The 25845-nt window shown below is 44.1% G+C and overlaps 1 protein-coding gene across 2 annotated transcripts in view; it reads left to right on the top strand.

Annotated features, from left to right (window-relative positions):
- The window catches only part of MEN1 (menin 1), a 373352-nt gene that overhangs the window by 104313 nt on the left and 243194 nt on the right, over positions 1–25845 (top strand). For both annotated transcript variants that reach the window (XM_089681659.1, XM_089681660.1), the window contains exon 4: positions 21161–21289. In XM_089681659.1, coding sequence (XP_089537785.1) covers positions 21161–21289 — 129 coding nt within the window. The remainder of the gene's footprint in view (positions 1–21160; positions 21290–25845) is intronic.

Below are 25845 nucleotides of genomic sequence, written 5' to 3'. Positions count from 1 at the left end.
CTGAATTCACCTTCTGCAAGGACCATCTATTCTGGCAATGTCCAGCCTTCCTTGTAGGGCCATTATAACTGGTCTCAAAGCCTTCTCAAGCATATCAATCCATCAGTCCCTTCTGAACAAGAAGACGAGGACGACCTTTGTCCAGGTTGTTGATTCCTTCTTTTGTAAGGTTGATGAAATTCCTTTAAATAGAAGCAATGCTATGGAAGTATTTCAAGTGCCTCCAGAGGACGGCTTGAAAATTCCCTTATGGTGACTGAATCTAGTGCCTGTTCTACAAGATTGGAGCATGTTGTCACAGCAGGATGTCAAGGATTTTGAATCACCCCTTTGGTCAGTGTGTTCCTTATGGGATTGGCCAGATACTTGACTTTACCATTAGAAGATGTTGTGGCTTTCAAGGACCTACTCAATAACTGCATAGTTTTTGATCTTGGGAGGTGAAGCCTGCATTAATAGTGGTTAATTTGGCTTCCTGCTTCAAGATGAACAACTGTTAAGTTAAAGGAGACTGAAGATCATGTGTCCATTTCCACGCTCACTCCAGAGAGGGTAGCTTCTGCATTTCTGGCTGGGAGTCAAAGAAAAAGCCAACACATAATCCAAGAAGTCAGCAAAGAGCTTCATGTCAGAATGCTTTCTGGTATTTTGGGAATTGTGCCATCCATACAGGTCTTATGGGCACTTGGTGGTTCCTCTTTGAACATAGGTACAGCTTTGGTGACTGACACATAGTCATTCAAGGCAAGCATTTCAGTACATATTTGGGAGATCTTTCATTCTTCACATCTCAGATCCAGCAGGTCAGGTAAAGTCAGCTGAACTCTCACCTTCTATCAAGTTGGGTTTCTGGACTGGTAGCAGTCAGAGGGCCTATGTCAGAAGATATGGATTACACCCTGTATGGAAGCCAGCCAAAACTTGTAGTTGGAGAAGCAGAATCTTCTGCAATGTCATACCCATCTGACGACCTAGTGGCTGATGGTGGACAACAGCAAAGGTGGCATTAAGAACTGAATTTCAGGCTCTCCTAGCCTTCAGTGACCTCATCCAGAGTGGACCTGTCCTGGTAAAGTTAGACAGCAAAACAAGGGGGCACTTAGCGTCTCCCTTCTGAAGGAAGTTTCTCTGATTCTAGGGTTGGCCCAAGTCAATACCCTGCAGCTACCTGCTGCCTATGTGCTCTGTCTTTAGTTAGACCTTTTCACATTCTCAGTCAACACCATGTTGCTTTCTTTTCCAGGGTCCAGCATGCACAAGCAATTGGGGTGGAGGTGCTGATCTCAGAGTGGATCTCCAGGACAGAGAGAAAACAGGTGGCGCACACACCTAGTGCATTATCCAAGGTTTATTGTAGGAGTGAAATAATAAAAACATACTCACAGACGAAGCATGTATCTAAAAATCATAGAAAAATGACAATGGCAACGGCAAGCAAGGTGTTCTCCTTGTCAGTGCGGTCAAATGGCTGACACGTTTCGGGGACGAATCCCTTTCCTCAGAGCTGATGACCAACCTGTATGGAGGTCAAGTAGTAAATAACCAGGGCTAGATGCCTTGGGAGCAAAGCTCCACCTCCTCTACTTGTTATAAGATGAGGGGTTGGAGGGGGTTATTTAAAGTGCAATCTTTTGTAGTTTTTATAAACGCATATACATACATATATACACATGCATATTATTATTATTATATTATTATATTATTATACAGTATTTATAAAACTCCAATAGTTCACTCAGCGCTGTACATTACAAAGGGGGACAGAACATGTGACAGAACAATACCAATACAATGCAAAACATGAGGGGATCGAGGGCCCTGCTCTTTCGAGCTTACAATCTAGAAGGGACGGGATAGTGGTACAGGAGGAGATAGCTGTGGGGGATGGAGTGGTAGGAAGAGTGGAGGAGGTCAGCAAGTTAGCAGGGGGTGAGGTAGGCTTCCCTGAAGAGATGGGTTTTCAGGGTACGCCTAAAGGAGAGGAGAGTAGGTGATAATCTGATGGGTTGGGGAAGGGAGTTCCAGAGGATGGGTGACACCCTGGAGAAGTCCTGGAGGCGGGCATGGGAGGAGGAGACCAGGGAACTAGAGAGAAGGAGGTCTTGTGAGGAGCGGAGTGTGTGTGCTGGGCGGTACTTGGATATTAGGTCAGTGATGTAGTTCGGGGCAGTATGGTGGACAGCTTTGTACGTCAGTGTTAGGATTTTAAATTTGATCCGTTGCGCATTCGGAAGCCAGTGGAGGGATTGGCAGAGGGGGGTGGCGGAAATGGAGCGGTTGGAAAGGTGAATGAGTCTGGCAGCCGTATTCAGGCTGGACTGAAGCGGGGATAGCCAGCGGCGAGGCAGGCCAGTGAGGAGGGAGTTGCAGTAGTCGAGAGTCGTGATATGATGAGGGAGTGGATGAGCTGTTTAGTGGTTTCTGGGGTTAGGAACGTGCGGATTTTGGCGATGTTGCGGAGGTGGAGTCTGCACGAGTTTGTTAAAGATTGGACTTGGGGCTGGAAGGATAGGTTGGAGTCCAGAATGACACCAAGTACTCTGGCCTGCAGAGCGGGTTTGATATTGGCGTTGTTGGCCTTTTGGCTAAGATCAAGTGTAGTATCTGTTCTTATCAGTGTCCAGTGGGGGTGCTCCCGACCATTCTAGCTCTGCGGGGATGGTTGTTGTATAGTACCCTCACTGGTATGATGGGGGTCCGGAAGGCTGAACCGGAGGGACAGAAACCAGGGAGCGCCATGATGAGCTCTGGGGCCTTGGGAGTAATTCCTCTGGTGAAGCTGGAAAGACCCAGTACCTCCTGATTCGGACGGATCTACCTTGGTCTAGCCTGGGGCTGGGGACGCAAAAAGTCCGCAAACTCTGTGCCCCCTGGGGAAGACGCTCTCAGGGGTGTCACTAGTAACACTTGGGTGTGGGACCCCACGGTGTGAAAATGACACATGGCCACTGTTTTTCACTTCTTTTTGCACAGCGCCCTAAGGACCAGGTCTTTTGGCTAAGTCCGGGGCAATTTTTGCTACAGGCCTCAGGGCCTGGTCTGTGCACTATTTGGCACGGTACCACTTTTTTATTTTCTATTTATTTAATTTAATCACTCCCACGTTTTGTCACTTTTTCTGTTCTTATGTGTGTGTTTTTCACGGATGGAGGGTGTGGGTCCTTGGGCCTTACCTGAAGTCTAGGGGGAGGATGTGTGGCCCTACGGTTCCTTCCTCCCCTGATCCCTAGGGGGTTTTCTCTTCGGGAGAACCCCCTCGCCTAGTACTGGATGTCCGGCTTCGGCTGGGCATAAGGAACGGTGGTCCACCAGGCCTTTTGGCCAGGAGGACCAAATGGGAACCTTGTCCCTGTCAGGAGCTTCGTGCCCCGATGGATCGGGTGAACGGTCCAACCCTTTCGGGGGTAGGACAAACACACCCCTAAGTGCACTTTTTCGTGTGGTGTTTTGCACTTGCACATTTTTTGTGAACACTTACGGGTTTTTTCGTTATAGTTGCACGTTTGCGGACAAAAAAAAGGATTGGCGTTGTTGGATGTGATGTAGAAGTCAATGGGGGGTGGGGTTCGGGCTGGGGGGAAGACAAGGAGCTCGGTTTTGGAGAGATTCAGTTTAAGGAAGTGGAGCGACATCCAATCTGATATGTCGCTCAGTAGGTGTGTGATTTGGGCAGAGACCGAGGGGGTGAGGTGGGGGGTTGAGAGATAGATTTGTGTGTCGTCGGCGTAGAGGTGGTAGTTGAAGCCGTGAGAGTGTATGAGTTGGCCAAGGGAGGAGGTGTAGATGGAGAAGAGAAGGGGCCCAAGGACAGAGCCTTGAGGGACCCCAACAGAGAGGGGGAGTGAGGGGGAGGTGGTAGCATTATAGGTAACGCTGAAAGAGCGTTGTGACAGGTAGGATGAGAGCCAGGAGAGAGCAGAATCTCTGAGGCCGAGGGAGTGTAGTATTTTGAGGAGGAGGGGGTGGTCAACTGTGTCGAAGGCCGCAGAGAGGTCAAGGAGTAGGAGCACTGAATAGTGACCATTAGCTTTGGCGGTTAGAAGGTCGTTGGAGAGTTTGAGTAAGGCGGTTTCGGTGGAGTGTAGGGGGCGGAAGCCAGACTGTAGGGGATCGAGGAGGTTGTTGTTGTTGAGGTGAGAGCATAGGCGGGTGTAGACGAGGCGCTCGAGGAGTTTAGATGTAAGTGGGAGCAGGGAGATGGGTCTGAGGTTGTTCGGGTCATTGGGGTCCAGGGAGGGCTTTTTAAGTATGGGGGTGATGTGTGCATGCTTCAGTGGGGAGGGGAAAGTGCCGGAGGAGAGGGAGAGATTAAAGATGTGGGTGAGGGAGCGTAGGATGGAGGGGGAGGGAGGTCGTAGGAATTGTGAGGGGATAGGGTCGAGGGGGCAGGTGGTGAGGCGGGCATCAGAGAGGATCTTGGAGACTTCCTCGATGGTAGTAAGGTCAAAGGTGTGGAGTGTTGGGGGAGCTTCAGTATGAGGAATGTAGGGTGGGGTGGGAGTGGAGGTCAGAGCAGTGGTGGGGCCGTGGGAGAGGGGTGATGAGGGGGTAGCTGAGTGAGGGGGAACGGGGTTGGAGGGAGTTTGAGCAGTGACGAAGTCCCTGCGGGTAATGTCGAGGGGGAGGGGGGATGAGGGGGTAGCTGTGTGAGAGGGGACGGGTTGAGAGGGCGCGTGAGTTGCGGCAATGTCCTTGCGAATTGTGTCAATCTTGTTTTTGAAGTGATTGGCAATCTCAAGGGCGGTGAGTGAGGTGCTGGGTGGAGGTGGGGGTGGAGAGAGTAGAGAGTTGAAGGTGGAGAAGAGTCGGCGAGGATTGGAGGAGAGGGCCTTGATGAGGGTCAGGAAGTAGGCTTGTTTGGCTGCGTGGAGGGAGGAGGTGTAGGTGCGGAAGGCAGATTTGTAGCAGGTGAAAGCTTGTTGGGGTTTTGTTTTGCGCCATAGTCGCTCCAGGACACGACTGCGTCGTTTGAGGGTTTTGGTGTGATCAGTCTGCCAGGGCTGGAGCGGTCGGAGTCTGATGTTGCGTGTGGTTAAAGGCGCTAGTGAGTCAAGGGCTGCTGACAGCGCGTTGTTGTAGGCAGTCATAGCCAAGCCGGGGCAGGACAGGGGGAGGATGCGGTTGTGGAGTTGATCAGCTGCAGAGTGGAGGGGGGCAGGGTCAAGGTTGCGGAGGTTACGGCTGGTAGTAGTGTGACATTTGGAGGGGTAGGCGTTGGAGGACGAGGAGATAGAGAAGGTGATCAGGTTGTGGTCAGAGAGAGGGAAGGGGGTGTTAGTGAGGTTGTGGGGAGCGCAGCGGTTGGAGAAGACAAGATCAAGGATATTACCGTCGGAGTGGGTGGTGGATTGTATGCACTGTGCAAGTGCAAAGGAGGAGGTTAAGTGGAGGAGACGGGCTGTGTCCGGGTTGTCAAGGTTGACAGGGATGTTGAAATCCCCAAGAATGATGGTGCGTAGCTCAGAGGAGAGGAAGAAGGGTAGCCAGGAGGAGAAGTCATCCAGGAAGCGGGGTATGGATCCAGGAGGCCGGTATATCACAGCAATCTTCAGGGGGTTTGGGGAGAATAGTCGGACGCAGTGGGCCTCGAAGGAGGAGAAGGATAGGGAGGGGGGGTTTGGGAGGACTTGGAAGGTGCTCTGCGGTGACAGGAGCAGACCAACCCCACCACCTTTACGACCGTTAGGTCTGGGTGAGTGGGTCCAGGTGAGACCTCCATAGGAGAGTGCAGCAGGGGAGGTAGAGTCAGTGGGCTGGATCCAGGTTTCCGTGATCGCCAGGAGGTTGAGGGAGCGGGAAACAAAGAGGTCGTTAATGGCGGTAAGCTTGTTGCACACCGATCGGGCGTTCAGGAGTGCACATGAAAATGGGGGGGAGATTTTAGGGAGCAGGGGGACAGATACTAGGTTGCGGGGGTTGCGGTAGGACATGGAGGCGGGAGGGTGTTGTGCGGGTGAGGGAGGTGGTGGAGGGCCAGGATTTGGGGAGATGTCTCCCGCGGCTAGGAGGAGGAGAAGGGTGAGAAAGGTGGCATGGGAGCGGGATGTGCAGGAGCGTGAGAAACTCCTAGTGGAGGTGTTCGGGTCAGTGGGAGAGTGGAATAATCGGAGGAGGTAGTGGTGGGTGCCATAGAGGGGCGAAGGAAGCAGTGAGGACACAATATACAAATGTTTAGGAGGAGCAGAGGGATATAGTGAATGGATTTTGGGAATAGAGGAGAGGAAAATGAGAAGGTGGAGTAGAAGAGGCATTTTGGGGGATGATGAGAGCAGTAGTAGGGAGATGATAGCAATGAGGGGGAGATGTGCAAGTTTTGGGGTGGAGCAGAGGGGTAAAGAAATGAGATTTGGGAACAGAGGATAGTAATATGAAGAGGAGTGTATTATATAAAGGTACACAGAGTGGGACTCAGGCATGTAAGAGATGTTTCCCAGGGTGTTTGCTTGCAGTCTGTCCAGCATGCAGTAGAGTTTCTTGCTGTTGTGTCTTTCTGCTGCTTAAGTTCAACTGCTGTGTTTAACTGCTTCGTTTAACTGCTTCGCACTCTTTCGAAGCCGCACTCCATCAGAGACTGTGCCCCCCATCAGAGATCTCCCCCCATAAGCTGATCTAAATTTATAGGGAGATGCTCAAATGAGCATTCAACTCCACCCCAATTAGAAGCTGATAAGGCTCACATGAATAGTGGGGGATGTCTCTTAGGAACCAGGCTACAGTCGTAAACTGGGTGCAACTGGAGGTGAGGACTGCTCAACATACACACAAATATAAATACACCATTTGTTCTGAATATAACAGGAGTGAAAGCGATTTTGAGTTAGGAGTGGAGGTAGGAGAGATGCATTTACCCAGGAGGAAAACAGCAGGAGTCAATGCGTTTGAGTTAGGAGTGGAGGTAGGAGAGATGCATTTACCTGTGAAAGTAGAGAAGGCATAATTAGATTCGAAGCCGCACTCCATCAGAAGCAGCACCCCCATCAGAGACTGTGCCCCCCATCAGAGATCTCCCCCCATGAGCTGTACACATATACAAAGATATACATGCACTAAGAGACAAAGCAAATAAAAAATTATTAAAAATACATGAATATAGCACCTGCAAATGTAGATTAAAAAAAAAAAAATTTTTTTAAATAAAATATATAAAAAGTATACAAAAAATATAAAAATAATAATCATAGTAGTAACACTGGCAATGATGATAAAAATAATATTAGTAAACATCATAAAAATAAAAGTAATAAGACTAGTGGATAGTGGATGATTATCGGTTCAAAGTAATGAGTGTGGCTGTAGACCATATATATCTATTCAAACGTGAAGCGCTGAGCAAACTGTTGGCGCTGTGTGAGTGCTGTGTAGTAATATTGGACTGTTGTTGGAGAAAAAAAAAAAGTGGGAACATTAGAAGACATGAAATAAAGAGTGTGTGTATGGGTAAATGAATGACCTTTAGGAGGCAATGGTTAAGTGAATGGATGAGACATATGAATATGGTGTAGATACCTCTGATGCTGATGTATGATGAATGAAAAGTAAGAGCCTTGCTGTTGATGCCCGAGTGGGATGGTATGGGAGTGTGCTTTATGCCTGTGGGGAAATGGCTGCTGGAATGCAAACCACGAGATAGGAAGTAAACTCCGGATGACTCATGTCTGGTATCCCTGGAACAAAACATGAACAGGTGCAGTGACTGCAAGGCTCCTCCCAGGGGGGAAGAAGGGAACTGAGTCAGCATAGCCATGTGGAGGATGGCTGGAGGGGGTGAATGTGGTGTTGTGGTGATAATGGCACGGATGGCCTTGGGAACACAGGGACTGAACTGAAGAGTGATAGGAGGCAGATGATGAGTGTGACAGAAACGAAGGGGAGGGGGGGGGGAGACAGAGACCTGTTGTGTGATGTGTACTGGAAATGCAGCTGATAGTAGTGACAGAGCTGGGGAGAGGGTGGGGGGAAGGAGGGGAAAGAGGAGGCAGATGTAATGTATGTTCTATAATGGAAATGAACCTATGAAAGTGGCAGACTTAGGGGGCAAGGAAAAGAGGGGGGGAAAGGGAACCAAGAGGGCAGATATGTTTGTAATGAATAATGAAAATGTAATGATCAACATGTCAGAACTGAGGGGGGGGAGGAGGGTAGGGGGATACAGACATGTGGTGAGTATTGTATGATGTATGGAGTGTGACAAAAATAGGGGGGGGGGGGGGGAAGAATGAGAGAACATGAAACTAATGAATAATAAGTCTGAGAAGAGGGAAAAAAAATAATATACACCCTCTGATGCGGGTGTATATTAAAAATATGTGATGCACTGGTGTAATTGTATTGGTTTAATTGATCGCAGGGAATCTGTGTGTGTGTGTGTGTATATATATATATATATATATATATATATATATATATATATATATATATATATATATATATATATATATATATATATATATATAAATAAATAATCCAAGTTCACACCGCACATGATGAAACTGAACATAATCATAAACTATGGTGGTGGAAAAATTTATGACAATGAAGACTATTAATAAAACAATGAGAAGAATCGTGCAATAAAACCGAATAAACCCTTGTGGCCAGGGGCGGATGGATCACCCGAGGGTCCAGAGACAGCAGGGGCCCCATGAGATGCCCCCGGAGCCTCTCCATGGGCCCTCCCGAGTGTGGGCAGGGACACAGGTGCCCAAAGACCGCCCACTGACCGGGGTCCCACGAGCCAACAGTCCGCCCCTACTTTTGGCCATGACAGCAGGAGAATGACATCTCTAGGGACTAAAACGGTGATATGCCTAATGTATTGACCACAAAGAAAGTGACTTATCTTAAAGATATCCCATCACCCAGATGGGCATATATATAAAAAATAAATACATAAAAAAAAAAGGGGGGGGAAGCAGTGAAGGGGGATAAATATTTAAAAACTAGATGAGAGATTGGATGTCCAACCCCTCATTTAGCCCTCTGGGTGATAGTGTGCCCAAGCGGTGGATCCAGAAGGTTTCCCTCTGGCATAGATGGCGGAAACGTCTGCCTGTGTCTATGTCCTTAGGTATGCTGTCCAAACCAAACACCCTAAGACCCATAGGGCTCTTGTGTTTTTCTTTGAAGTGGTTTGGGATGGAGTGTTTATCACGACCATGTTTGATGTTCCTTTTCTGTTCCCCAAATCTTGTACGCAAAGTGCGGATGGTACGACCCACATATAATAGACCGCAGGGGCAAATGAGACAGTACACCACATATTGTGTGCTACAGTTGATGAACTGCCTAATGCTCTATGTGTTGCCATCATGCCCCATGACCTCTTTTTTCTTGTGCCACGTACTTACAAAAGCCACAGTTGCTGCTACCACATTTGTAACTATCTTTTTGGTCAAAAAGTCTGTTCCAAGGGGACCCCATTGAATTTTGAATTTTTTTGACTCTGTTAGTGGCTATGTAACTCCTATAATCTTTTGGTTTTCTAAAGATAACCTCCGGATGTTCTGGGATGGTACTACTGAGAAAAGGGTCCTGTTGTAAAATGCCCTAATATTTTTTAAAAATATTTCTTATCTGGAAGGCCTTGGGGTTGAATTGAGTGCAGAAGGCAGTACGTTTGGTAAGCTGTTTTCCTTCGACACGAACCCGCTCTTGTTCTGGAATGACCAAGGAATATTGTGCTCTATATTTTGTGTATGCCTGTTTAATGACGGCCGAAGAGTACCCCTTCTCTATAAATTTATTTCTAAGGGTGTTGCTCTGCATATCATAATCCTCTAAACGTGAGCAGGTTCTTTTCAGCCTGCAAAATTGGCCTAAGGGCACATTTTTTATCCATCTTGGATGATAGTGGCTGGCAGCATGCAAATATGAATTTCCAGCTGAGGGCTTAAAGTGGGTTTTTGAGATGATGTTGAGTTCGTTATCAAACATCAGTTCCAGATCTAGGAACACAAGTGTGTTATCATTGACCACTTTCGTAAATTCAATGTTAAAAGGATTACATTGGCAATGTGTAAAGAAACGTTCTAATTCCTCGTCTGTGCCATCCCATATTATCAAGATGTCATCTATATATCTCGTGAAAAGAACAAGGTTCGCTCCAAATGGGTTATTACTCCATATATGGAATTTTTCCCAATATCCCATAAATAAATTGGCGTAACTGGGAGCGAACCTGGCTCCCATAGCTGTACCTTTTATTTGCCGGTAAAAAGAATCTTGGAACACAAAGTAATTGTTTGTTAGACAAAATTCTACGCATTGGGTAATGACATTAGCCTGCAAGGGATGCAGAGAACTGTCCAAAGAGAGGAAGTGTTGGATCGCTGTGAGCCCAAATGTATGTGCTATGGAGGTATAAAGTGAGGCCACATCCAGTGAAACCCACCTATACCCGGGTTGCCAGTGGTATTGCAAAAGTATGTTCAACATGTGTCCTGAGTCTCGAACATACGAAGGAAGAGATGTTACATATGGTTGCAAGAAATGGTCAATATAATTGCCCACATTGCTAGTGAGGCTGTCTATACCAGAGATAATGGGTCTTCCTGGTGGATTGATGGGGTCTTTAAGAATCTTAGGGATGTGGTAGAAATGTGGGGTGAGGGGGAATGGTCTATAAAGAAAAAGCAACTCAGGTTTTGTCAACACACATACTTGTGAGGCTGAGCCTAGTAGAGCCATGAGGGAAGTTTTGTAGTGACTGATGGGGTCTGCTGTTAGTGTTTCATAGGTCTCACTGTCGCCCAGGAGTCTCATGGCTTCTTTAAGATAGTCCTGTCTATTCTGGATCACTATACCCCCTCCTTTGTACGCTTGCTTGATAATGATATCTGAATTGTTCTTGAGCTTATGAAGTGTCATTTTTTCTGAGTATGACATATCTGATGTGTGGTTTTTCTTAGTGGTGTCACATAGTTTGCATAAGTCTGAATAAACGACTTCGTAAAATGCAGGGATAAAATTACCCTTGGCCCAATGTGGATTGAAAATGGATTTTGGTTTAAAATGTGTGTGGGAGATTTCCGCCATGCTGAGATATGTATGGGACTGTTCAGGAGGTATGGGATCTGGATTCTCTAGGTCACAGTGGCCTTCATCCCATAATTCTTCTAGAGTTTTTAGGATGTCAATCTCATTGGCTCCTAATGACTCAGCGATGACATCATTGTGAACTGGGTCAGTCTGATTGGAGCCGTCCTTCATCGCATAATAGCGCTTGAGGGTCAAAAGGCGGATGAATCTGTTAACCACTTGCCACTCAGCCACCGCATATAAACGGTTGCAGGGCGGCACTCGTAGGCAAAACCATGTTTTAAAACGTGGTTCTGCAAAACAGGTAGGGGGCGCACGTGAGGCGCGCGCCCGCCCTGCCTGACCCGCGGGTGTCAGCAGCGGGTCTCCGCCGCCGGGTCACGGCCGGTTATTACCGCCCGTTTTCCCTTGATGAGCGGTGATCGCTGACACAGAGCAGGGCTGCATTGTTTACACACAGCCCTGCTCTGTGACAGTTCCCCGACAAGCTGAAGAGGGAGAGAAGAGTTTCTCTCCCTGATCAGCTCCCCCCTCCCTCCCCCCGTCCAGTACACACCCCCGCCCCCTAGTAAAACACTCCCCTCACACAGTAAACACGAAATCTCCCACACACATTTTAAACCAAAATCCATTTTCAATCCACATTGGGCCAAGGGTAATTTTATCCCTGCATTTTACGAAGTCGTTTATTCAGACTTATGCAAACTATGTGACACCACTAAGAAAAACCACACATCAGGATATGTCATACTCAGAAAAAATGACACTTCATAAGCTCAAGAACAATTCAGATATTATCAAGCAAGCGGACAAAGGAGGGGGTATAGTGATCCAGAATAGACAGGACTATCTTAAAGAAGCCTTGAGACTCCTGGGCGACAGTGAGACCTATGAAACACTAACAGCAGACCCCATCAGTCACTACAAAACTTCCCTCAAGGCTCTACTAGGCTCAGCCTCACAAGTAGGTGTGTTGACAAAACCTGAGTTGCTTTTTATTTATAGACCATTCCCCCTCACCCCACATTTCTACCACATCCCCAAGATTCTTAAAGACCCCATCAATCCACCAGGAAGACCCATTATCTCTGGTATAGACAGCCTCACTAGCAATGTGGGCAATTATATTGACCATTTCTTGCAACCATATGTAACATCTCTTCCCTCGTATGTTCGAGACTCAGGACACATGTTGAACATACTTTTGCAATACCACTGGCAACCCGGGTATAGGTGGGTTTCACTGGATGTGGCCTCACTTTATACCTCCATAGCACATACATTTGGGCTCACAGCGATCCAACACTTCCTCTCTTTGGACAGTTCTCTGCATCCCTTGCAGGCTAATTTCATTACCCAATGCGTAGAATTTTGTCTAACACACAATTACTTTGTGTTCCAAGATTCTTTTTACCGGCAAATAAAAGGTACAGCTATGGGAGCCAGGTTCGCTCCCAGTTACGCCAATTTATTTATGGGATATTGGGAAAAATTCCATATATGGAGTAATAACCCATTTGGAGCGAACCTTGTTCTTTTCACGAGATATATAGATGACATCTTGATAATATGGGATGGCACAGACGAGGAATTAGAACGTTTCTTTACACATTGCCAATGTAATCCTTTTAACATTGAATTTACGAAAGTGGTCAATGATAACACACTTGTGTTCCTAGATCTGGAACTGATGTTTGATAACGAACTCAACATCATCTCAAAAACCCACTTCAAGCCCTCAGCTGGAAATTCATATTTGCATGCTGCCAGCCACTATCATCCAAGATGGATAAAAAATGTGCCCTTAGGCCAATTTTGCAGGCTGAAAAGAATCTGCTCACGTTTAGAGGATTATGATATGCAGAGCAACACCCTTAGAAATAAATTCATAGAGAAGGGGTACTCTTCGGCCGTCATTGAACAGGCATACACAAAATATAGAGCACAATATTCCTTGGTCATTCCAGAACAAGAGCGGGTTCGTGTCGAAGGAAAACAGCTTACCAAACGTACTGCCTTCTGCACTCAATTCAACCCCAAGGCCTTCCAGATAAGAAATATTTTTAAAAAATATTGGGGCATTTTAAAACAGGACCCTTTTCTCAGTAGTACCATCCCAGAACATCCGGAGGTTATCTTTAGAAAACCAAAAGATTATAGGAGTTACATAGCCACTAACAGAGTCAAAAAAATTCAAAATTCAATGGGGTCCCCTTGGAACAGACTTTTTGACCAAAAAGGTAGTTACAAATGTGGTGGCAGCAACTGTGGCTTTTGTAAGTACGTGGCACAAGAAAAAAGAGGTCATGGGGCATGATGGCAACACAGAGCATTAGGCAGTTCATCAACTGTAGCACACAATATGTGGTGTACTGTCTCATTTGCCCCTGCGGTCTATTATATGTGGGTCGTACCATCCGCACTTTGCGTACAAGATTTGGGGAACAGAAAAGGAACATCAAACATGGTCGTGATAAACACTCCATCCCAAACCACTTCAAAGAAAAACACAAGAGCCCTATGGGTCTTAGGGTGTTTGGTTTGGACAGCATACCTAAGGACATAGACACAGGCAGACGTTTCCGCCATCTATGCCAGAGGGAAACCTTCTGGATCCACCGCTTGGGCACACTATCACCCAGAGGGCTAAATGAGGGGTTGGACATCCAATCTCTCATCTAGTTTTTAAATATTTATCCCCCTTCACTGACTCCCCCCTTTTTTTTTATGTATTTATTTTTTATATATATGCCCATCTGGGTGATGGGATATCTTTAAGATAAGTCACTTTCTTTGTGGTCAATACATTAGGCATATCACCGTTTTAGTCCCTAGAGATGTCATTTTCCTGCTATCATGGCCAAAAGTAGGGGTGGACTTTTGGCTCGTGGGACCCCCGGTCAGTGGGGGGTCTTTGGGCACCTGCGTCCCTGCCCACACTCGGAAGGGCCCATGGGGAGGCTCTGGGGGCATCTCATGGGGCCCTTGCTGCCTCCGGACCCTCGGGTGATCCATCCGCCCCTTGCCACAAGGGTTTATATGGTTTTATTGCACGATTGTTCTCATTGTTTTATTAATAGTCTTCATTGTCATAATTTTTCCACCACCATAGTTTGATTATGTTCAGTTTCATCATGTGCGGTGTGAATTTGGATTATTTATTTATTTATATATATATACAGATTCCCTGCGATCAATTAAATCAATACAATTACACCAGTGTATCACATATTTTTAATATACACCCGCATCAGAGGGTGTATATTATTTTTTTTTTTTTTTTGTCTCTTCTTCCCTCTTCTCAGACTTATTATTCATTAGTTTCATGTTCTCTCATTCTCCCCCCCCCCCCTACTTTTGTCACACTCCATACATCATACAATACTCACCACATGTCTGTATCCCCCTCCCCCCCCCTCAGTTCTGACATGTTGATCATTACATTTTCATTATTCATTACAAACATATCTGCCCTCTTGGTTCCCTTTCCCCCCCTCTTTTCCTTGCCCCCTAAGTCTGCCACTTTCATAGGTTCATTTCCATTATAGAACATTCTCCCCAGCTCTGTCACTACTATCAGCTACATTTCCAGAACACATCACACAACAGGTCTCTGTCTCCCCCCCCCCCCCCCTTCGGTTTCTGTCACACTCATCATCTGCCTCCTATCACTCTTCAGTTCAGTCCCTGTGTTCCCGAGGCCATCCGTGCCATTATCACCACAACACCACATTCACCCCCTCCAGCCATCCTCCACATGGCTATGCTGACTCAGTTCCCTTCTTCCCCCCTGGGAGGAGCCTTGCAGTCACTGCACCTGTTCATGTTTTGTTCCAGGGATACCTGACATGAGTCATCCTGAGTTTACTTCCTGTCTCGTGGTTTGCATTCCAGCAGCCATTTCCCCACAGGCATAAAGCACACTCCCACACCATCCCACTCAGGCATCAACAGCAAGGCTCTTACTTTCCATTCATCATACATCGGCATCAGAGGTATCTACACCATATTCATATGTCTCATCCATTCACTTAACCATTGCCTACTAAAGGTCATTCATTTACCCATACAGACACTCTTTATTTCATGTCTTCTAATGTTCCCACTTTTTTTTTTTTCTCCAACAACAGTCCAATATCACTACACAGCACTCACACAGCGCTGACAGTTTGCTCAGCGCTTCACGTTTGAATAGATATATATGGTCTACAGCCACACTCATTACTTTGAACCGATAATCATCCACTATCCACTAGTCTTATTACTTTTATTTTTATGATGTTTACTAATATTATTATTTTTATCATCATTGCCAGTGTTACTACTATGATTATTATTTTTATATTTTTTGTATACTTTTTATATATTTTATTTAAAAAAAAATTTTTTTTAAATCTACATTTGCAGGTGCTATATTCATGTATTTTTAATAATTTTTTATTTGCTTTGTCTCTTAGTGCATGTATATATCTTTGTATATATGTATGTATATGCATTTATAAAAACTACAAAAGATTGCACTTTAAATAACCCCCTCCAACCCCTCATCTTATAACAAGTAGAGGAGGTGGAGCTTTGCTCCCAAGGCATCTAGCCCTGGTTATTTACTACTTGATCTCCATACAGGTTGGTCATCAGCTCTGAGGAAAGGGATTCGTCCCGAAACGCGTCAGCCATTTGACCGCACTGACAGTGAGAACACCTTGCTTGCCGTTGTTGCCATTGTCATTTTTCTATGCTTTTTAGATACATGCTTCGTCTGTGAGTATGTTTTTATTATTTCACTCCTACAATAAACCTTGGATAATGCACTAGGTGTGTGCGCCACCTGTTTTCTTTCTATCCAGTGGCTGATTTCCCCGTCTGAGGAGGGCTGCACCCCTGGAGCATTTCCTTTGGTTGTCGCCTTCCTGGTACCCTTGGCTTCCCTTTTGGCTGTGCATATCCTGAGGCGCTGGAGAGTACATACGATATCTGGATCTCCAGGACAGCTTATGTCTTTCTGCCTCTGATTCTCAGCTTCCTGCTGAGGCTGGTGCAGGAAGGGTGATAGGTCTGGTGGTGATTCCAGATTGGTTGAAGGGGCCTTGGTACTCTCTGCCCCCTCCTAATGAGTGCCAAGGATCCACTTCCTCTGCCGGTAAGATCCGATTCTCCAAAGTCACATTCATCCAACACCTGACAGGCTCGAGCTCATGGCTTGGGTCTTGAGAAGCAGAGGCTAATAGATCTCGGTGGCTCTGTAAAGGTTGTGAATATTCTTATGAAAGCAAAGAAGAACAGCACTAACAGTACCTATAGTGGAATATGACATAAATTCACAGGATTGCTGCTGATCAAGGTTTTACACTGAGCTCTTCACAAGTCTGTCACATTCTGAAGTTTCTGTAGGTGGGGCTTGATTTAGGTTTATGCGTAAGTACACTATGGGACCACATTTCAGCTATCTCTGGCTTCTGCTTTTTAGCCAGATATGAGGAGTGTGTAGCATTATCCCTCTCCTGTGTGGCTAGTTAGTTCCCAGCTGTGCTGATATGGAGCTGTCAGAAAAACGGAATATTGAATGACTGATACTTACTGTAATTTTCCTTTCCTGACGAGCTCCATGTCAGCACAATTCGCACCCAGCTTGATAGGACTAGTTACAGAACACTGAGGCTGCAGGTGGGCTCAAATTTATGAGTTAGGTCCTGGAAGCATGGGGGGGGGGGTTGGGGCGGGGCCCTTACCCAGCTGTGCTGACATGGAGCCCATCAGGAAAATAAATTTACGATATATCTGTCATTCAATTTTCCGTTTTTGCGAGTATTTGGGATATTCCAAAGGATTTGCATTGGTGAGCATTTGAAAGACATTAAAAGCAAACCCAAAAAATGGAAAAGGAAAGGGAAAATCCCCTAGTGCAACATTTCAAAGAAGTACATAGGGGTCAGGCTGACGGTTTAAAAGTAAAAGGCATCTGTTCCCTAAATCTATCACCCAGAAGTGGAGACTTTGATAAAAAAAAAATTTACTTCAAAAAGAAAATTACTAAATTTGTTTTCAGGGGACACTTATACCTAAGAGGTTAAATAATTAACTTAAGTTTTTCTTAAACTGGATACATATTTACCTTCATTTATTATCCCTTTTGATTATCCATCTGCAACTTTCCTTTTGAAAAAATGATAGTTAACTTGAGTATTATACCGGATAGTATATTCCTCTCTGAGCCTTGCCCAATAGAAAAGAAATTTAATAACATAGCTACTACAGTTTTGTTTTTTCGGGGAGATGGGATGCGAGAAGGAGAAAGACATGGAATGGAGGAGGTGTTCAGATTGCTTTATTAATATTATTAAATATGTTAATATTTATTCCGCATAAAACATTTCACAGTGTCATTTTATGAGATAATTTATGAGGGCATGTTTAGGGGCGAGGAAAGGTAGGGGTTGGGTGGGGCAACTGGTGGCGAGTAGCTCTTAAGGCCTGCTAGTAGCTAAGGACTTGAAATTTTAATCCCTGATATAGTGTATATATTAGATTTTTTTTAACCACTTGCCCTCCTGAGGATTTACCCCCTTCCTGACCAGGCCATTTTTTGCGTTACAGCGCTGTGTTACTTTAACTGACAATTGCACGGTCATGCAACACTACACTCAAATGAAATTTATGTCCTTTTTTCCCCCACAAATAGAGCTTTCTTTTGGTGGTATTTGAAAGCCTGTGCATTTATTCTTTGCGTTATAAAAAAAAAAGACTGACAATTTTGAGAAAAAAAACAATATTTTTTACTTTTTGATATTAAACATATCCAGTAAAAAATTGGAAAAATTTTATTTCATCATACATTTAGACCAAAATGTATTCTGCTACATGTCTTTGCAAAAAAAAAGTTAAAGCGTTTTCAAATTGCGATATTTATATATACTGGGATTTTGTTTTAAATTTTTACTAGTAAAGTCGCATGCACCCCCTACCCAGAAGTGCAAAATCACGTATATATTCTTGATTTTGCGCTCCCTTGCCGGCCTGTAGCAGTATATCTTCTATAGGGCGGACAGGAAGCAGTTAAGGTGTACATTAGGTAACATGTTTCAATAATGAACAGATATCACCTTCGTTTTATATAATCCAATCTTGTGACTTGTTTTTATTTTTTTTATTTTAGTGGGGACTACACATGGATTCATTCACTTGTGTCAGTATTTGTTGAACTAGATTTTTAGTGATCCTGCAACCTTGTTACATTTGTGTGGCTCAAGGAATCTTTCTGCTGGCAGCAATGAGAGCTAATACTGGCAATGAAGAATAATTTTACTAGTCTATACGCTTACACACCTTTTACTGGCCTATACTCCACATTACTCAGGTCTTTATGCACAGTTTTTGGCCCCTTTGCACGAGGGCATCACAAGTTCATAAGCAAAAATCCGTAAATTATGATGCCCACGTGCAAGGGGCCTAAGCATGTTTACTCTAATATAAATGAGTATATTACAATTTTAATTTTCTATATGCTTACGCACCTTTACTTACCTATGCTCAACATTACTCAGGTTTTTACACAGTTTTTGGCCTCTTGCACACAATCATCACAAGTTTCTGAATAAATATCAGTAAATGATGATGCCTGTATGCAAGGGGCCTTAATCAGTTTGGGGGTGTTGATAGCAGCATTGATTAGCAGCTTTCCCGCAGCCAGGGATCCCTTCTTGAGAAAGAACAGCGTCTACTGTTTGAAACATGTTGGATTAGATCACTGGTGATGTCACCAAAGGCAGAGGAACCTAGGTCTTTTTACTGTTGAGTGTTTTTATACTTCTGAGGCAGATGACCGAAGTCTGTTTATGATGGCTGGACTGCAGCTGTAGAGTGTGACACATTGTAATCAAATACTCATTTACTGCATACAAAATGCTCTGAACTGGGGACAAATTGTTGTACTGTATGTGCTGTTATTATTACAATGTTCATTCTATTATTATTATACAGGATTTATATAGCGCCAACAGTTTGCTCAGCGCTTTACAATATAACGGGAGACAGTACAGCAACAATACAGTTCAATACAAGAGGGATAGGAGGGCCCTGCTCCTTGGAGCTTACAATCTAGGAGATTCTATTGTGGCTAAATAATTTATTTCCATGAAAGTTTCCTTGTTTGATGTATGTTGGTTATACTGTGTTTTATGCTGTAAGGTAGGTACTCCAGTTTGTGAAAAAAACAAACAGGGTGTTTTGGCACACCAAGATGGAGCCACCCAGGATTACAATAAATAAATGCAGGTGAATCCAAAAGTTTACAAAAAGCTGAACTCAGTGGCAGCTGATTCATCAGGAGTAGAAGATACTCTGTGTGAATGCAAAATAGAAGAAGAGAAACAGCATGTTAGATTTCCAGAGTTATGAAAAAACTCTATTAGTATTTCTAGGTTCTTGTAGATGGTTGTGGGAAGAAATCCTTATGGAAGCCAGGTCAGTATAAGCAGTGTGACTTTATTTGATCACACACCAAAAATACAAAGTCAATAAAAAACAGTAAATTCAGATATATGTAGCTTAAAATGAAATAAAAATAAAGAATATAAGTTGCTTGTTCCTTGAATATTAGAAGAAAATGTAGTTCCTTTGAATAGCTTAAATCGAAGATTTTCAGGCCTAGTTTCTTCCTTTGTTCAATGTTAACCTCTTGCCATGTGCTGTCTTTGTGTAAGTATCTGAAGTGTAGGTATGTCTGAATGAAGTGAAGTGTATAGAAGGTAGGAGAAACTGAACCTCATTCTTTGAAAAGCTGCATACTTAAAATGCATGAGAAATTAGGTCCTCCCATTAAGCTTTGTTTCAAATTCGCGGGCTCCTTACACACTCCCATAGTCACTCCCAGCTTAACTAAAGACATGTGTTCCTATTCAAACCACCAAGTCATTATCATGATTGACATGCAGGCTCTGAAAGAAGGTCTCTGGAGTTCTTATGTTACATACAACTGTCGAAATCCATGATTTATGACTACAATTTAAACTCTCAGACTCATTATAAGAATTCACAATATGGTATACTGTTACATAGAGTATTTTAACAGAAAACATGAATTTAAACCTCTGCTGATTACCTTTAGCTCAGACACAAATAATTCACATCTGACCACTGAAATGCAAAACCTCACATTCACATCCAATTAAGAGGGTATTTTCTGCCAGCATATATTTCAGAACTACTAAAGACCGAATTAAAGTTTGGATATTAAAAATTAATATTACACAGCACCATCAAAGTGTAGCATAAAAAGTAAGCAACTTACAAGGAAGAACAAGGAGAGCGCTCTTCTAGCTGCAAGCACCACTGTCTGGTTCCAGTCCAATCCCACTGACTGTATATCCCTGGAAGGCTGTACCGGTGGCTTCCAGCACTTCCTGCTCAGCTTTGGTCCACTCGGCGGGCAGAAGTGATCTCACAACAGTGGATGTGGCACATGTTCGAGCTCCAAAAATGACATAACAATATGCCAGAGGGATTGTGCTCCCAAATGTGTACATCACTTGTTAGGAGAACTCAAGAAAATGTGAACATAAATAAAATCCTCATTAGTCAGTGATTGTAAACCTTTAAATATACCCAGTGAAGTGACTTACCTCAGATGATACACTCCTACATAAGTTGTGCCTGTTTATCTGTAGCTATGTCCTGTACAGCCTTGTAAAACACACAGCTAAAAATTAATTTTTCAAAGAAGCACAAAGTAGGAGCTAGGATTCTGAAGGCATGCACTGCACAACTCAGGAGATATCTTATAGGCTGTGAATGGACGGAAAGGTTACTCCACACAGCACACAGGAACAATGCAGAGGTCAGGATATTAATCACAGGCTGTTTGCTGTAGCTTCTTCTCCCATCACCTTTTTATCTTCTGGACTTGGGAAAACATGTTAGAAAGGACTCATGCAGATCGCAGGGGAACTAGACCGCAGAGAGAAATTAAACTTGGTGCTTTGGATTAAGAAAAGTAAACACTATAGAAGAATTTGCTTTATTCATATCTCATGTCCGAGGTTTACAACCACTTTCATTTATTTGGATGTTTTTGTTACATTTTTAAAGTGAAAATATAATCTCACATTTTTTGTAATATCTCTTGTAGAGTTGGCTGTATTTAAATGGGAAATTTCTACGTTGTGACCGTCACATGGAAGTAGCTTTCATGGTCTGTGCCATTAACCCTTCAATTGATGCTCACACAGACAGTCTGGAATTACTGCAGCTACAGCAGGTAAGTAAATATCCTTTAAAACAACAGTATGAGCATATACATTGCTAAAAAGTTGCTAAATTGTTAAAATCAAAAGGACATCAGGGATGTGGAACTTTTTTTTAAAAAACAGCTTGTCCAGGGACTAAATCGGGGTCCCAATCTACTTGTCATTCATGACAATCTACTTGCCCAGATTAAAAAAAAAAAATAACCAAAACCATATTTAACCATTTGCCGCCCGGCCAATGGCCGTTTGGCGGTGGCAAAAGTGCTTCTGCATTCCGGGTGCACGCCATTTGGCGTGCTCCCGCACATGCTCAGTTCGCGCAACTGCAGAGCGGCGCAGCAGCGCGATCTGTCACCGGCTGTGTACCTCGGACACGGCCGATGACAGATCCGAGTACCGGCTCCCGTTGCTGGTACCATGTGACCTGCTGTGACCAATCACAGCAGGTCACATGACAGTTGTATACAATGGATGGCTTCATTCATGCCATCCATTGTATACTAGTGCCTAGCTGTGAATGGTCACAGCAGGTCACATGCACATGTCATGTGATTAGCTGTGACCAAATCACAGCTAAGCACAAAAAAAGAAAAAACTGAATGAATCGATTTCATTCTGGTAAATGCTTGCTTATAGCAAAGTAATTCTTTGCTATAAGCAAATTGTGTAAAAAAACAAAAAAAAACAAAATACTGATCACTTCCCCAAAGTAGTACAATGTTACTATGGTAACATTGTACTACTTTGGTCATAGTAAAATATGAAAAAAAAATCTTAAAAAAAATAAAAAAAGTAATAAAAAATTAAAAATAATAATAAGAAAAAAAAAATATATATATTTTTTTCATACTGTCACCAGTCAGTGTCCCTGTTCACCGCCATGCCAGTTATATGATGACGCTGTACTGCACTGGTGACAGTATGTAAAAAAACAATTGTGAAAATAATTTTTTTAATTTTTTCATTTTCCAAAAAATTAGGACAAAAAAAATACAACTTCAAAATACTCGCCATTCCTCTTATGAAGTACGTCGGACTGTCTACTCTGCAAAAAGGGGTCAATTGGGGATATCTGTACTATTCTGACATTCTTGGACCTCAAGAAATTAGATTGGCTGTCAGTACTTCAGGATTGATCAATATTCAGATCTATACCATAGTTTGTGAACTCTATAACTTTCCTACAAACTAAAAAATACATCCTAATTTGGGTTATTTTCACCAAAGACATGTAGTAGAATACATCTCGGCCTAAATTTATGAAGAACAATTATTTATTTGTAAACTTTTATAACAGAAACAAAGAAAAACGAGTTTTTTTTTTTAAATTTTGGTCTTTTTTTGTTAATTTAGCAAAAAATAAAAACCCCAGCGGTGATTAAATACCACCAAAAGAAAGCTCTAGTTGTGTGAAGAAAATGATAAAATTTTAGTTTGGGTACAATGTTGTATGACCGCGGAATTGTCATTCAAAGTGTGAGAGCGCTGAAACGTGAAAACTGGCCTGGGCAGGAAGGTGTAAAATTGCACGGTATTGAAATGGTTAAATCTGAAATGGTTTTAGGAAGGTCTGGGGCTTTTAAAAACAAACGGGGCTTTATGGCGACTTAAAAGTTTAATATTTTTACCAATTGGGCTGTTTATCTCCTCACCTCTTTGCCTGTCTCCAGAACTGCACCCAGGGACTAGCAGGGTGGAGAGAGACCTTGCAGTGTAATGAGCACCGGTTGGATGCTCATCAGGAAAGGGGAGTGTTGAGCTTATCCTTTATCCCTTTCACTGCCAGAACCCTTTTTTGCATTTTTTTTGCACATGCTTAAAAAATCATTTTAGCCCTGAAGATTGCACAAAACCCCCAAACATTATATGTTTTCTGAAAGCAGAGACCCTAGAGAATAAAATAGTGGTAGTGCCATCTTTTTATGTCACATAATATTACTGAAAAGGTCTAGGAAATTCAACATTTCAGTAAAAAATACACTTTAAGTTAATTTTAAGGCACAAAAAAAGCAATAAATTACCCACTTTTTTGGTAATATATAAAAGATGATATGACAACAAACTTTAGTACTCTACATTTTCTATAGGCGATGCTTTTAAAGCCCCTTATAGGTCATCAGTTTAGCATTAGGGAGGAGTTCTGGTGCTAGAATTATTGCTCTCATTCTGGCGTGCACAGCAATATGTAACGTGTATCGCAATTAACGCTTTCATTTGTAGGCACCCCATCATGTGCTTTTATGTTTGTACGTGCATATATGTGGGGGGCCTCCACATTTTTTATTTTTGGGGGGGTTATGTACTTGGGTGCCTCCCCTGTACTCCACTGAATGTAATGCAGTGCACATCGCACTTCATTACAATCTTTCCCGGCCTTGATGGCTGGGAAATCTGTCAACGGGGATCCGTAAGTGATGTCATTACGTAACTTCCGGGTCAGGACATGAGGAGAAGGGGAGCAGACATGTCTGCTCTCCTCCCTCCCTTATACCGGTCCCGGACCCGCAGATGGGCAAGCGGAGCTCAAGAGACATAACGGGCAGGGTGGAGGTTCAGGGGGCGGAGACTGGCACTGTAGTGGGCTGTGTGGAAGCAATAGGGCGACAGTTCAGTCGCCCGAATGCTTCCACCTGACAGGTGAGCCCAGCTGCTTGCCCGCAGCAGGGTTTAAGGTTAAAAAAAATTACATGTTCCGGGCATCGAGTGATGTAAATTGAGCATTCCTGGACATATTGTATTTCATGTTTGCACATTGCATTTCTGATGCAATCTAACGCCTTGTAATGTGTACTGCAATGCAGATTAACTGCACATTGTGATTTTTATATTAAAATGTACACCAGTGGGGGTGTGTCCGAGCCGCGGACCAAGATGGCCACTTAGCACGCAAGTTCCAGCCACTCGTGGGGATTACCACCAGCTGGGATCCTTCGCCCCTGAAATGGGGAACTCCTCCTGTTGCAGCTCCACATCCCGTTCGTGGTCCCCGTGAGACTCGAGACACAGCTGGGTAAGCAAATCCTAGAGCTCTTCCGCACACAGCACAGCAACATGGTGGCAGCCAGCTCTCCTGCACGTCTCCTTGAGAGACATACCACGCTTCAGTTTCCATCCGAGCAGGGATCTCGTTCCTCACCTGGGCACACTACACAGCATCTGCTGAACCTGAGTGACCTGCATAATCTTGCTGCGGATAGAGACTTACAGCGGTTATTATATTACAGATTTGCGCCACTAGCCGCCAGGATGTTCATTCACATGCTGTTTCAGACCTCAGATGCTCATACTTTCTAGATACGAGAATTACAACTACATATAGAAGACCTAGACAACCGAGGGTGCAGAAATAATCTAAGACTTCGGGGTCTCAATGAATCTATTGAGCAAGATCAACCCTGCAGCGTGATTACGCATATCTTTAATGGGCTTCTAGACAGACACCCAGACTCTGTGATCGAGATGGAACGCATCCACCATGCACTGCAGCCGAAAGGGCGAGAGATAGACCCACCGAGAGATGTAATATACTATCTAAATAGCTCCCGCCTGAAAGAGGATATTCTGCGCAAAGCATGCAATAGAATACAGATCACTCTTGATGGGACTAAAATTAAGATTTATCAGGACCTTTCAAATATAACTCTACAGCACCATAGAGAACTTCGCCCTCAATTGGACATCCTTAGATCACGTGGCATACACTACCAATGGAGGTTCCCGTTTGGCCTCTCTGCTATTGCGCTTGGTTGCACTGTGCTACTCCGTGTTCCTGAGGATCTCCCACTCTTCTGTGAAACACTGGACATTCCATCACCTCACATCCCTGAATGGTACAGTGAATTTTGTCCCGCCTCTGTCCCTCACACTCCTCCACCTGAGGACAGAATGGATTTTCAGCTTCATTGACGTGGCGGCCTTCCAACACTGATTCTGCCCCTCCAGAGGACAGCAGGGGGCTACCCGTCACGAGTCCCTCAAAATCTCCGGCTCATCGCAGGCCTCGACAAGAGGCCAGATGCCCAGGAAAGTGCAGCAGGTCCAAAGTCCGCTGTCCGGTGGACAGTTTTTTTGTATAAGTTTTCATCCTTATGTCTGGGTCTCTCTTCTGTTCTCTCACTCTGGAACGATCCTGCATTACCCTGCCTCCCGCAGCTGCTTGATATTCGCCTTACTTACCTATCACATGTGTAACATGTGTAGCTTGTTTTTTATACTTGAAAGTCAATGTGTCACATGGCAGCTGCTCGTTTCCACGATATGGTGATGGGCATTCCCTATGTGCTGCGTTTAATAGACTTTACCTGTTGTATTTTGTCTTTTTTGCTGTCTTTTCTAAAAACCACACAGTAAGAACCTGTTTGAGATTTTATCGCACATTTCATTCCGCTATGTCCTGATAGCTATGTTCCTATACTTAACTGGTTGCTCTATGATTTACTGTAATTTTCTGAAATGACCTTTCCATTCCCCATTGCTGCCTTACATATGTGCATAATGTCAAACAGCGTCTGTATCCCCCTCTGTAGCTTTCAGTCTCCCTTGGTGAGGCCCATACTGTACCCCCTAT

Source organism: Staurois parvus, unplaced genomic scaffold (genome assembly GCF_062004578.1).
Source record: "Staurois parvus isolate SC_StPar_1 unplaced genomic scaffold, SC_StPar_1.0 ptg000275l, whole genome shotgun sequence".
In the NCBI taxonomy this organism is placed as follows: Eukaryota; Metazoa; Chordata; class Amphibia; order Anura; family Ranidae; genus Staurois; species Staurois parvus.
The sequence above is the reverse complement of the archived record's forward strand: the minus strand, read 5'-3'. Positions and strand labels throughout refer to the sequence as shown.